The sequence below is a fragment of the Myxocyprinus asiaticus genome, chromosome 7 (genome assembly GCF_019703515.2).
Source record: "Myxocyprinus asiaticus isolate MX2 ecotype Aquarium Trade chromosome 7, UBuf_Myxa_2, whole genome shotgun sequence".
In the NCBI taxonomy this organism is placed as follows: domain Eukaryota; kingdom Metazoa; phylum Chordata; class Actinopteri; order Cypriniformes; family Catostomidae; genus Myxocyprinus; species Myxocyprinus asiaticus.
The window spans coordinates 31,438,613-31,452,704 of record NC_059350.1 but is presented as its reverse complement, the minus strand read 5'-3'; the positions used below and the strand labels follow the sequence as shown (position 1 = coordinate 31,452,704).

Genomic DNA, 14,092 nt, shown 5'->3' with positions numbered 1-14,092 from the left:
AAGCTTTCTAAGTATATCTCTCAAGCATCATTACATTACATTCATGCCCACCACAATAAAAAAATAAAAAAACACACACAGAGCTTTGAAAATACTGTTTTTTTTTTTTTTTTTTTTAAAGGTATATTTAATGTGGGAACTGATATTTTTTATGTATTTTTTATATATGCAGCCTGCTCTGTCATTACAAAGATCCAATTGTTTTACACTATAAACATGCATTATAAGCATGATGTCATCTTACTCTAACCTCCTAAGACCCAGCAATTACAGTACACTTTTTTTTAATGTCCATAGAGTTTGGTGCCTAAAACCATATAATATATTTATATGTATATATATTTTTTTATAATAATAATTATTATTTACGTTATACAGATTTTATTTGATGTGCTGAATTGTAATGTCAAACATTTCTATAGACCAAGGAGAGCAAGTTTTCATGGCCAAACCTCCAAACATCTGGTATCTCTTAAAAGCTCTTTAAGATCTTTAAGATACACCCCTATTTACTACTGTGGCAAGTATGGGTTAAGACAAAACTAAATAACAAAAGTCCTGTACAAAAATGAATTTGCTGGGTCTCAGGACCATAATGACCTTTAAAGCCTGATGTATCAAATATGATACAAACCATATGCCTGAGAATAGGGTATTTCTACAATGGCATCTTTAGTTAAAAACCTTCCATACTGCTGCATTCAGGCCAATAGATGTCAGTGTAAACTCCACAACCATTGTCATTTAGGCGAGTAAAACAAACAAAAAATTACTTGTTGCAAATTTAAATAAGAATTTATAGCTAGCCCAAGCAAAAATATATACTGAGAAGATCTACAGTGCAAGCCTCTCCTTTTTACCATCATAAGCAGAACCCAGCATTTTTCCGTAACAAGATATGAACGTGGCAACAATAATGGGCGGCAGTGTCACTCTCTCCTCCCTAGCAAGGTTAAATAAAACAATTATCATCTGCCAGGGAGCAGAACTCATTATGTTCCATCAGGCCATGTATATGTAAGTTAGTTATAGTAACACGACACGGCCAGGCATACATGTTGGTCTACACGTTACACACACACACAAACACACACACACACACACACACACACACACACACATAATGTATGGTCCAACGTGTTTCTCAGTGAGTGAGTCTACAAAGTGAAAACAGTGGGGATTTTGTTAAACTGCTTGATTTGCACTCTGTTGACAGTGAGGTACACAGGACCGTGACTATTATCTTCCTTCCACCTTCAGTTCCTCCACGCAGCCTACAGTCTGTCCCTCAGAGTTTAATTTACATCAGAAACTGCACTACTGATGCCTCTGTCCTTGGCGCATATGAGGGAATGCAAATGCTGTGCTGTAGATAGATGGGTTTGAATGGGAGGTTTCAGAGAAACAACATATATAAAAAAAGAGAGAGAGAGAGTATTCCATGCCTTATGGCCAATCAAATTAGAGAGATTTGCATTGCACTTGATCTTTTGACCCACTTTCTTTCCAAATTTAATGTCACATAGAAAGAACTGTAGCCAGGGGAATTCAGACAAAAGCGAGCAGGGAAAGCGAAAAGTGACAACCAAGAAAAATTATGGCTTAAAAGTACAATAGCGAACAAAAGTCACCGAATGACAAAGGTTGACAGACACTTCAATTCTGGAGCGATACTGCTGTCAGCCAACGCCTCTCTGTATTGATTTCCCTCCATCCCTTGTTCCCTTGGCGATAGATGGAATGGGAATGTGGTCTAAAGGAACGGAACGTGCAAGAGAGAGAGAGAGAGAGAGAGAGAGAGAAAGAGAGAGAGAAAGAAAGAAAGAAAGAAAGCTGTTGCAACCCCCCTCTTAGAGTCAGGGTGACCATCAAGGTTAACACAGGTGCAGCAACTTATCAAAATATCTCTGGCTTCTCTCTCTTCCCCCTTTCTCCCTCCTTCATTTTGTGCTTTTAATGGACTAGCCACAATGCGTAGATGGCAGACTCTTCATCTTTCCTCCCGCCCACTCTCCCAAAAAAAACAAAGAAGGCATTTCTTTGGTTCTATTACTCTACACGGGCCACCGGCAGCTGACTCCCGCAACTTCAAGGTCACGCAGTGTGAGAAATTGTAGGAATTAACTGTCTTTTGAGGTGAAAAATAGTCAAATGAAGGAGATGTGCGGCGAGTGAAAAATGAACACGTCTGCCAGCAGGCGACGAGGAGCAGATGTGGATGAATGTGAATGCGGGATAATGTTTTTACCTCTGGTAAATAAAAGAAATGCATAAGGTCCAGACCCGAATGAACAACAGACTAAGTCCACAGCACTACTATTGAAATGGTGATGCTCAGATAACATAGGTCAATTAAACACACTTTAAAAAGATATCTCCAAAAGCAAAATGAAACACACACACACACACACACACACACACACACATATATATATATATATATATATATATATATATATATATATATATATATATATATATATACCTTATTTGAACGAGTCATTGCAATTTCTTACTTTATTAAAAAAATATGATTTGTCATGTAAGACAGCTCCATTAGAGTCAGAGGATGACCTAGTAAACATCTAACAGACAGACTTTAAGAAGTATGAGGATTCTGACAAGCTGGTATCATTCAGTCTGGGTCTCATTCCACGTGCTAGTTCCCTATATATGAGTACATCATGAATATGAATTAAGGCACTAGTAAGGGAATTGATCTACTAAACTTTAGGACAATGATGATTAATTTACAGTTCCTGTGATGTAATTATATTAAGAATGAAAGATAATTACAAACAAAATCTCTTTTAAAGACAGCAAAAAGGTTTAATCTTCAACACTTGCGCTCATCCTCTGACACCTTAAGAGACCAAAGAAGATGTGACAACATTTCTAGTAAGTGAATACAGAAAACATCTGGTGCTCACAGTTTTTATGGTTCATTCTAGGAATTCCAGGGTTGATTGACTAAACAATTAAAAAAATAAATGAATAAATTCAAGTGTCTAAGCCATCAGCACTAAATCTGGTATGTGTTTGACTGTGACAGTGTAGTGAGAACTACAGCAAGCAGAAGAGCTCTTTTCACCAGAGGGTCGAGGACTAGATGTAATGACCCGCTGCACCGACATCACCTGGGGAATTAATTAAAGAAAGAACAGGTGATAAAGAGATAGATAGATAGAGGGAGAGAGAGAGAGAGAGAGAGAGAGAGAGAGCATCCACTATTCCAGATATTGCTTATTTTATTTATTTTATTTTTTTGTGAAAAGGTTGCATTCACTGTGAAGCTAAAAGGATTACTACTGATTTATCAAAGGGTACAAGTGTGATCTTAATGAAGCTATAAGTACACATTAATTAGATTTTCTTTTGTTAGGCTAGGACAGATAGCTGTCAGAGGTTGGAGGATTAGTAAACACAAAGGCTGGAATAATACGAGGTCATGATGAGTCTCATTTTAGAGTTGATGACATTAACAAGAGCGCAGACACTAAACGCTAATGAAGTGGCACATCACCTCTCTTCACACACACTTCAGTCATGAGTCAACTCAATTACACTCCATCACATCAGGATCAAGTGAAAGGCAAAAAAAAAAAAAAAAAAAAAAGAAAATAGAGGGAGCGAGAGAGTGAAAGGGAGAACAATGACCTCGTTCTATCACATCCTAAAGATCTGGCCTTGTGACCCAACATCCTCCACATTTAATTTCTTATAAAGAAAGACTCTCATTAAAGAAGGAAGTCACTCTCTCTCTAAATCTCTGTCCATTTCTTTCTCCCTCACAGGTATCGGCCTCCATTGTACAGTTGTTGCCAGAAAAATATTTTCCGTATTAGGGATCCTATTAGAAAGAGAACAATAAAAGATAATTGGATTTCCAGCAGTTATCTCTGTGTCCGTCAGGACCCTACTGTCCAGGTAATCTCACTCTCAAAGGGTAAAGATAACTCAATTCCAGAGTGGATGGATGTATATGTGTGTGATGTTTGTGAGTAAGAGAGAGAGAAACGAGGGGAGAGTATAAAAGCATATGTTATCCATCTAAGTAATAAAAATGTGTCTAAATCACTGGTATCCACCATCATCTCATCTGGTGGACTTGAAACTTGACAGGGAACAAACATAATTTATTTTTATTTCGTAAATAATTCACCTACTGGAGAATGCACTGGAACAAAGGCCATCTTCAATGGTGCCACCTTTCTCCGAAAACCCATTCCTCAAATAAACACTACAGTATAGCAGTGTCTAAGCTTAACTGAGTAATGGGTTTGACAAAGAATTAATGGTGCCCGTTAAAAGCACAGTTTGTTTGCACACACTGTCCATGCTGGTTTAACGGCCAAATCACTGAAGTAATTATGCAAATCAGGCAACTGCATATGAATGGCCGCAAAATACAAGAAATACTGAATGCATTTTCACCTTGCATCTTGCGGGTAGGTTCTGAGTGCTAAATAGTGGAGGATGCTGCAGAGCACTGCACACACTCTGCAAGGACTGTACAGCATCACACCAGTACTGTGATCCAGACCCACGAATCATCTCTTTAAACTGAAGAAATTGTGCTTCACTACTCCGCGCATGTGTATATATGCCAGGTTTTAATGCTCTTAACCATCTTTTGATCATTATTTTATTCATTGCTGCTGCCATGATTGATGGAAAATATACAAAAGCATCTCTTTTAATAAAATTCAATTTACCACCTGCTTTCAACAGGTGATAATACCACAATGTTAATTGTGCCAGGAAAAAAAGCACAGAGATTTGTGAATAAAGTGCAACCTGTAATGAGCCTAGTTGATATAGAAAGGTGGCGTGCTTGTGCAGAAAACAATGACAATAGCCCCTTTCACACATGCAACCTGATAAAGTGCAGTAAAATTGTTGGATTGCCTGTACTGGTAAATGTACCACATCTGCTGTTCACACATGCAACGGTTTCCGTGTTTTTTTCCATTTTGTGACCATTCACACATCAGCACCAAAATGCCACTAAATTCTGAGATGCAGTTAGCTATTTTATCAGTCGACAAATGTATTTATCCGCTCGGATGAAGAAACGCATTTTTAGGCTGGAATATGCTACACCACTTCTAAAATATGAACCGATTCTAAAAAATCTGTTTCACACACTTACAGTAAAGATTATGTAAATAGCTAGAGACAAAAACTGGGCATCACACACTAAATGTCTGAGGATCACTCTGGCTGTCAAGTTGATACAATCACAAGCTCACGTGGAAACACATGCCCTCATTCATGCAAGACAGATGTAAACAAACATGGATGTACGGGAGTGATGCCGTTGGCGTTGCTGCTTCTCTGTTCCGAGTCTCAAAAGAAACAGGCCAAGCGCATTTGGGTGTGGTCTTGGGTGGAAAAACAGGAATTGCGCCACTAGTTCCAAGGTGAATGCGTTAAATGTTTTCTCCACTTTGAGCGCTTGTTCACCATCTCCATTTCTTCATGGTCCAGTGTTGTGGCCGTGCGGTTGATTTCCATTGGCTACTCACCATATGACTCCAGATTTGAGTAGTGGAGAATCATACACTACAAGTTTTTCTCTATAGTCGGCCCAAAATTATCAAATATTTGTTTATATCCTCAGCTAAATAATTAATACATAATTTCACTATCTATCCACTTTTAAGAAATTTTTTGGACTCCAGAGTAAATGAATCATCTACATCTTACATCAGCACATCCTGAACTTGTATGTGCTCTAACCGTTAATCTTACAACTTTGTTCACACATAGCATCAAAATGGAACTTTTCAGGTAATGTTACAACTTCCCATTCAGAGAAATAGCCAGTGCAAAATGTATGTGTGAAAGCAACTAATGACTTAATTTAAATGCACAGGACTCGGAGCTATTTCAGCACTCTTTGTGCCTTCTTAAACTAAAATGCGAGAATAAGATGCAGGTTTTTGCGCTGAAATACCACTCGCAAAAGTGACGGGACTGTTTAGTGAATTTGCTCCTTCGAGAAGACTAAGGCCATGTTCACACTAGTAAGAATTTGTTTACAAAACGAACGTTTCCACCACTCAACCACACTTGAATGGCATTTTCCTCCACCAAAAACACTTTAAAAAACATTCTCCAGTATTACATATTTTGGAAAACAATGACATTAGGACACTGAAAACAGTGTTTTTAAACAAAAACCTGTGGTGTAGTGTGGATGTGGCCTAAGAGATGTAACTATTAGGTAATAATAGGTGAACAATCGTTATTTTGACTGTAGTTAAGACTACAGCACTAGACACAGCAATTCCTAGATAAAAAAATACATTAAGAAACAAAAATCTAACTTTTTCCATCTATTTTGGTTTTCATATGTCTCATATATCATGTTGTTCTCTTAAACATCCAAATCCTGTGCAAACTACTCTTCTGGATGGAAAGGCAGTGCGATCCCCCCGGGGGCATCTTTCACTGGCCTGTTATTTTTGTTGTAGCCGTGCAAAATGAAACCGGTGGCTCAGAGAAGATGGTAAGAGCCAGAATGGATGAAAATCAATATGGCAATATCAGTGCTGCACTTATCGGAGGCTCACTGCTTTTCAGGGGTCACAGAGGAGCAAATATATCTAAGTGAGGGAGTTCATACTGAGATGGATTCTTGAGAAATGTATGCTGTTTGCACAGTGGGAAATAAGATAAGGAATTTTCTTAGAAACAAAAATGCATTTATAAAATTCTAAGAAATTAATATTAATAATCAAATTATGTCTCCAGTTTTACTTTTTACATTGGACAGTTTTTCCAATGTGTTTGAGTCAATTCAATTGTTATTTTACTTAAGAATAATTCAAGCACGATAATTCTGCATAATACTGCTGTGAGCATTACACCTGAATAGTTTTGGTGAAGCTAGATGCTGGATTTTCCACATGGTTATAGAGTAAAATAACTGATATAAAGCAGTTTGAGTGCAGTGTACAACCTTAGTGCCAAAAACCTTTTTTTAACTGAATTTATCTTGCATTCAGGTTTAGGTATGACCGTGCCACTTAATCCAAGGTTCCTCAAATCTTTTTGAAGGATAATTTCTTCACCTGAATGATTAATTTTTTTTCATTTCCATTTCAATTCCATTTTCAACTCCAAACTGTTCACAGTCAATGAGATGACTTATACTTTTATACATATAGTTAATATGTTGTTATTATTGCTTGATTGCTGCTGATTTTTTTTTTTACAACATTCACATTATGGGAAGGATTATTTATAAGTTCATCCCTCATAAGCACAGTCTTTTAATTTGACCTTTTTTCAAATGTTAAAATACTTTTAAACTTTGAATCAAACGTTGCAATGTTGTGATCTCAAAGATGTTTGTTTCAAGGCATAAAAATCTTTATGTTTTTTTAATTCTATGGAGAAAAATGATGGGGAAACATGCTCCTTGAAAACCAGGTAACTTAAAAAGTGATCATACTGCTTGCTATGTTTTTTCAATGAAATATTTGTTCACAACAGGGGTCTGCTATATGTGACAGATCACAGTTTGAGAAACACTGACTTAAAACTTATAGTTTCATTGTTTGGAAAAACCAAGACCCATATCAAATTGTCATCCATAACCAACACATCTAACTGTGACTCATCTTACCATGCTCTATTTCCCTCTACAAATTGCTATACATGAAACTAATCCTCTCTTTCAGAAGACTTCCACTGAAAAACTATTTAAACTGCCATTGGTCTGTCTAACAACAGTTTCTCTTGTTAAGGTTCAGTTTGGGTCACTGGAGCATCACAGCGTATAGCTATGACAAGGGATGGCATCTGACATTAGATTCTGAGTGACAAAACGAGGCATAATTGCACCTGACAGTGCTGGTCTAGCCATGTGAAACTGTGTGAACTACGCTGCTCCACAAATAATACAGTAAATTCCCATGGGTGACTACAGAGAACTGCGATGTTGGGAATATTTCATTTTCACTTTCATTTTCTTTCATTTCTCTTTTTTAATACATATATATTTAGCCGAAATGTGTGGAATGATAAAAGAAAACAACATCTCAATGATTTTTTTTTTAAATGTATTTATCCAACTAATGTTCCTGACATTTAACATTTATGCATTTTCTTTCCACATTTGGCTGACTATCCAGCAATATTTCTGAGAATAATATGTTCTCCACTGTGCTGTGAGTGAGGCTGGAAAATTGGACCAGAGGGGCCAATTAGAGTGAAAAGGGAAAGCTAAGCACATCCCCTGAGTGTGGCTGTCTTCCACTGTGTGTCTGGGAGAATTCGGCCAATCCTGGGAACTTGGGGCAGACAGAATGATGAGGAAAGGTGTTCTGAGGTCCCCTTTAAATGTCACAGTGGGGTAATGAAGCCTGTTTAAGCAGAGTACTGTACATTCAACCGATACTGCCAGCTCTTGTCTGTTTTACAGAGGACACGCCTGCAGGCACTGTACACTGTGTTTCGTTACTGCTGTAATGGCATTGTCATCTGATGTGTTGTCATTTGTGAGTTGCCAGCCAATATGAGCACATGGTGACCGCTTTGAGCTGTTAATGACAACTGGAGAATGGTACTCCACAAAGTACAAACAAAGTCTAAAAAGTCTGTTCAGGCCCATAACATACAAAACATGACCCTAACAAAGCAGACTACTGCAGAACGTCTCACAGAAATCGCTTTCTCTACTTTTACATGTTTACTTTGAACTCTGTCCTTCATATGTTTTCTTCTCATAGTCTCAGTTGTATATAAGAGACCCTGGCTTGAACCTTTCTGAAAGCGTACCATTTTACAACTTGAGGGTGGGAGATGTGGAATAGAAAGGAGCCCTATCCCCTTTACACGGTCACATCCTGCCCCAGTGCCAGACAGAACCAGAGGGAGGGATGGGAAAAGAGAGAGAAAGGAAGAAATGAAGGTGCTATATTCCTGTGACTGGTGAAATTCTCCTATAAAGGCAGAACATGAGTCTGAGGGGAATCAGCGAGGAAAAAAAGAAACAGGTAGATAGAAATGGAGAATGAGAAAGCAAGAAAGAGGTGATGCATGTATGTGTGTGTTTGGCAGTGCAGTGGTGGAGGAATGCCCCTTGGCTATGCTATAAGGAATAAATCAAGTGCACTGCTATGCTTTGGTAAGATACATGCCAAACGCAATCTTTGTAGCTAAAGCTAGAGACCTTCTTCCATTTAAGTTATGTTTGAAAAGAAAACATTTGTTCTCCCTCACATTGGCAGCTTCTCAGTTCTGACAGACAAAACTCTGAGTCAAACCCTTGAGGGTTTTCTTTTTCTAATATCCCCACAGGGACTTAACAGTATTGTTAACCTTGCAACAGTTTTTTTAAAAAATGTAAATCAACCCTGAAGCAAAATATATCTGCAAAAAGTAAAAGTGGCTTGTTTGTAAAGTATGTCAAGGAAATGTAGCTAGTGCTTGACTCAGCTGCAGCAGTTATCAGAATTAAAGGGATAGTTCATCCATAAATGAAAATTCTCTCTTCACGTACTCACCCTCATGCCATCCAAGATGTGCATGACTTTCTTTATTCTGCTGAACACATAAGAAGATTTTTAGACAAATATCTCAGCTCTGTAGGTCCTCACAATGCAAGTAAATGGGTACCAAGATTTTGAAGCTTCAAAATGCATATAAACACATTAAAACGTAATCCATAGGACTCCAGTGGTTAAATCCATTTCTTCAGAAGCGATATGATAAGTGTGTGTGAGAAACAGATCAATATTTAAGTCCGTTTTTATCATAAATTCTCATCCTTGCCCAGTAGGTGGCGATATGCACAAAGAATGCAAATCACCAAAAACAAAAGAAGAATGTGAAAGTGAAAATAATGTGGAGACTGATAGTAAAAAAGGACTTAAATATTGATATGTTTCTCACCCACACCTATCATATTGCTTCTGAATATATATCGATTTAACCACTGGTGTCTAATGGATTATTTTATGCTGCCTTTATGTCCTTTTGGAGCTTAAACAATTTGGTACCCATTCACTTGCATTATATGGACCAACAGAGCTGAGATATTCTTCTAAAAATCTTAATGCTTCTGTTCAGCAGTAGAAAGTCATACACATCTGGGATGGCATTATGGGAGATGGGAGAATTTTCATTTTTGGGTGAACAATCCCTTTAATACATTAAGTCTTAATTTATTAATATTTATGTGTTTAAATTGAAGCATTGTTGCACTGTATTAAGCTGGAATAGTTCCAGTAAAATGACTTTAAAATGAAAACTTGCCACATTAGAAAATCTTAAAATAAGTCAGTATTTTATAAAACTGATAAAAGTTTAACAAATTAACTTTTAACATTTAAAATGTAATTGTCAAACTACATTGAAAACACAATCATGCACAAAAACATATAACATTTTTCGCCCAAAAAATACTCTCTATAACGAAAATGTCCCCTCCCTAATACCACCTGACTCTGACTAGCAAGAAGTAAATTGCAGTTAATTGCTGTGACTAAAGTCTATTGGCTATTTTAAAGTAAGTGGTGAGCCCTTCGATATGCCCAGCCCCAACTTCCTGTTTCAACAGTGAATACATCAAAGGAAGGAAAACTGTGCTTGTCAAGCCATTTCAAGGAGTCTTAAAATATTAAGAACTACTAAAAGAAAACTAAAACTAACTTAATCACTAAACTGAAACTGATAGTGTGTGTGCTCACCTCAAACTCAGCGTGTTTTTGGATGTCCTCTGCTCTCTGGCGGCTCAGAATAAACTCGGCTTCATTAGCAACATGCACCAGATGGTCTTTCATGGTGTGGCTCAGCAGCCTGCATATCAAACACACATCGAAAATTAAAAACATTCATCGCCACATGATTCTGTCTGATTCTATATAATGGAGCATTTCTATTTTTATTCAATATAAATCTATATAAAAATTCTTAAAGGCATTTTGTGTTTTTGCCAAAAAGTATCCCACATACAGGAGTTAGTGTTACTTTAATAGGAAAACACAATTAACTGCAGAACACACATGTAGTTGCTGATTTAATGGGAAATTGATTGTATTAGATCACAAACTGTGCAAAAGACACATCTACAGACATGACCAGTCAATAACTAATACTGTATGTTAGTTCAATACAGTGTGCAAGGGAAGAAAATAGTCCACAGGCAAAAATAAGCTTATCTTCCATATCTTTCAATGGTTTATGTGTGAAATCAATTTTGCTAATCTAATAACACAGTTGTTAGGGCATCAAAGTTTCAATAAAATGTTAAACCAGCTTAACTACCCCAAGTAAAACAAGCAGAAAATTTTATTTAGCATGGCAGCTAAACCTACCCTGACTAAAACAACCAGCGATTGATTTGTAAACGATACATATCTAACAAGGGTATGGGGAGGGGGGCAAGTGTCACCCTGGCTCATGTTGCTACATATGTCAGAACAGCCTTCCTTGTATTAACACACACACACACACACACAGAGTTCTTATCACAGGGCATCTGATGATTACAGGGGCTGATCTGAGATCACATTTATCCTGCCTTTTCAGCTACTGTTTGTCAACACTGCATCAGTTTTCAAAGCTTGAAGAGCACAAAGCCTGAAGCTGTCCTTTAAAAAGAAAGAGAAAGCTATTTCAGAGCCCGGTTTTTGGATCAGCATTGCTTATTCTGTCCATAGTGCCCTGGGTTAGCAGAGATGGGGAGGAACCTGATCTTGAAACAGCACATTTACACCCTAGGCAGATTTGTGAACAACACAAGCCGTGGCCTAATAAAACATTCCCCCCAGGGACAGAGAGGAGTCTCTCAGCAGGTCAGGAGGCTCAGGCCTCTGCAAAGTGGAAGAAAAACAGGCAGAGGGTGGAGGGCTGAAACCCGAGCTTGGTGTGTCTCTGGAGGGCAGCGGGGGAGCGGACATGCCTGGGACTCTGTAGTGACCCTCTCTCACCCGACTGCCATCAATAACATAGGCCACTCTTTGTGATTGCCCTACATGCAATCACCCTTTCACTTTCTTTTTGTTTCTGTTATTATTGACTTTATGATACTGATATGTTTCCTTTAGGACACATGATAATACTATGGCAAGTAACTTTGAGTGGTAAATGAATAAGGCAATTATTTAGTACCATGGTACATAATAAATCAATAAACAATTCTTCAGCCAAGTACTATACAGTAGTTAAATTTTCTGTACTGTAGGCTGTTTGCGGTTGCCAAGCAATGTAACACTTAGGTGCATTACTGAAGAATGTGCAGTCACAGGTGTGTGTTCATAGTAATTTTACAACGAATATGAGCTCATCCAATCAGAATTTAGAGTATAAACTATCCATCTTATAAATCAAAGTAGCATTCTAATACCCTCTCATATCATCACTGTACCATTGTACCACCACAGTTCTTATTTATTCTTAATTAGGATTCAGACAGTGTTACCAACATGATTTTGGAAGCACTGTGGCCAATTCAGTACTGATCTTCTAATTTCAGAGCAAGTGCAAGTATTATAGTGAAATTTTTTTATGTGCACTTTTACCGCTAGCATTACATGGATTACTCTCTGACAGCTGCTGCTGGGACAGATGTTGCTAATTTTACCTTGCTTTCCAAAAGCAAAGAGTACTGTAGAAAAAAGGAGCTGCTCATGACATCAGCTAATCACTGCATTCATTAACATTTCTGTGGCGCTCACCAGCACTGTAGCATTCATTAACATGAACTTCCATCCTAACGTAGAAATGAGAGCCAACTAAAAGATCTAAGGGCATGAAATTGAAGACAGATCCTTCCATCCCAAAGGGAGTCTGGGTAAAAGAGTCCAACAGATGAGGCATAAACCTATACGAAAACAGCAAGATACGAGGATGAGAAGCTAAGGCACTGCTGCTCTCTAAGAAACCCTCTCTGTAACACATGTGAACCCCGCAGGTATAAGCTAGGATATTGACAGATGCCTTGAACTCCAGGTCATCCTGTTGATCCTCTTTCCAAGTACATTGATTTCCTCACAAATAGGATCTGATCATACAGACCCAACGCAGTGTTGTAAGCTTGGAGATAATGAGGAGGTTGCTAACAAAAGGTCAGCGGACAGGATTAGGTAATTACCTGCCCTCGTTCACAAGCTCGATGAAAGCCAAGCCCGCGTTCTTCTGGATGGAATTCTGCCACTCCTGTGGAGAGAAATAAAATAGACTTTACACTAAGGTCATACAGTAATCAATAAGAGAAAGGCTGGATTTCTTTGGAATAAACATCAACCATCAGCATATATATATATATATATATATATATATATATATATATATATATATATATATATATACACACAGTTGTGCTCAAAAGTTTGCATACCCTGGCAGAAATTGTGAAATTTTGGCATTGACTTTGAAAATATGACTGATCATGCAAAAACACTGTCTTTTATTTAAGGATAGTGATCATATGAAGCCATTTATTATCACATTGTTGTTTGGCTCCTTTTTAAATCATAATGATAACAGAAATCACCCAAATGGCCCTGATCAAATGTTTACATACCCTTGAATGTTTGGCCTTGTTACAGACACACAAGGTGACACACAGGTTTAAATGGCAATTAAAGGTTAATTTCCCACACCTGTGGCTTTTTAAATTGCAATTAGTGTTTGTGTATAAATAGGCAATGAGTTTGTTAGCTCTCACATGGATGCACTGAGCAGGCTAGATACTGAGCAATTGGGAGCAGAAAAGAACTGTCAAAAGATCTGCGTAACATGGTAATGGATCTTTATAAAGATGGAAAAGGATATAAAAAGATATCCAAAGCCTTGAAAATGCCAGTCAGTACTGTTTAATCACTTATTAAGAAGTGGATCTCTTGATACCAAGCCAAGGTCAGGTAGACCAAGAAAGATTTCAGCCACAACTGCCAGAAGAATTGTTCAGGATACAAAGAAAAACCCACAGGTAACCTCAGGAGAAAGACAGGCTGCTCTGGAAAAAGACGGTGTGGTTGTTTCAAGGAGCACAATACAACGATACTTGAACAAAAATGAGCTGCATGGTCGAGTTGCCAGAAAGAAGCCTTTACTGTGCCAATGCCACAAAAAA

The 14,092-nt window shown here is 37.8% G+C and overlaps 1 protein-coding gene across 1 annotated transcript in view; it reads right to left on the bottom strand.

Moving 5' to 3' along the window:
- Window positions 1-14,092, bottom strand: part of LOC127443554 (lipopolysaccharide-responsive and beige-like anchor protein) — a 309,792-nt gene that overhangs the window by 218,806 nt on the left and 76,894 nt on the right. Inside the window, 2 exon segments of the mRNA XM_051702239.1 lie at window positions 10,704-10,812; window positions 13,109-13,173. Coding sequence (XP_051558199.1) covers window positions 10,704-10,812; window positions 13,109-13,173 — 174 coding nt within the window.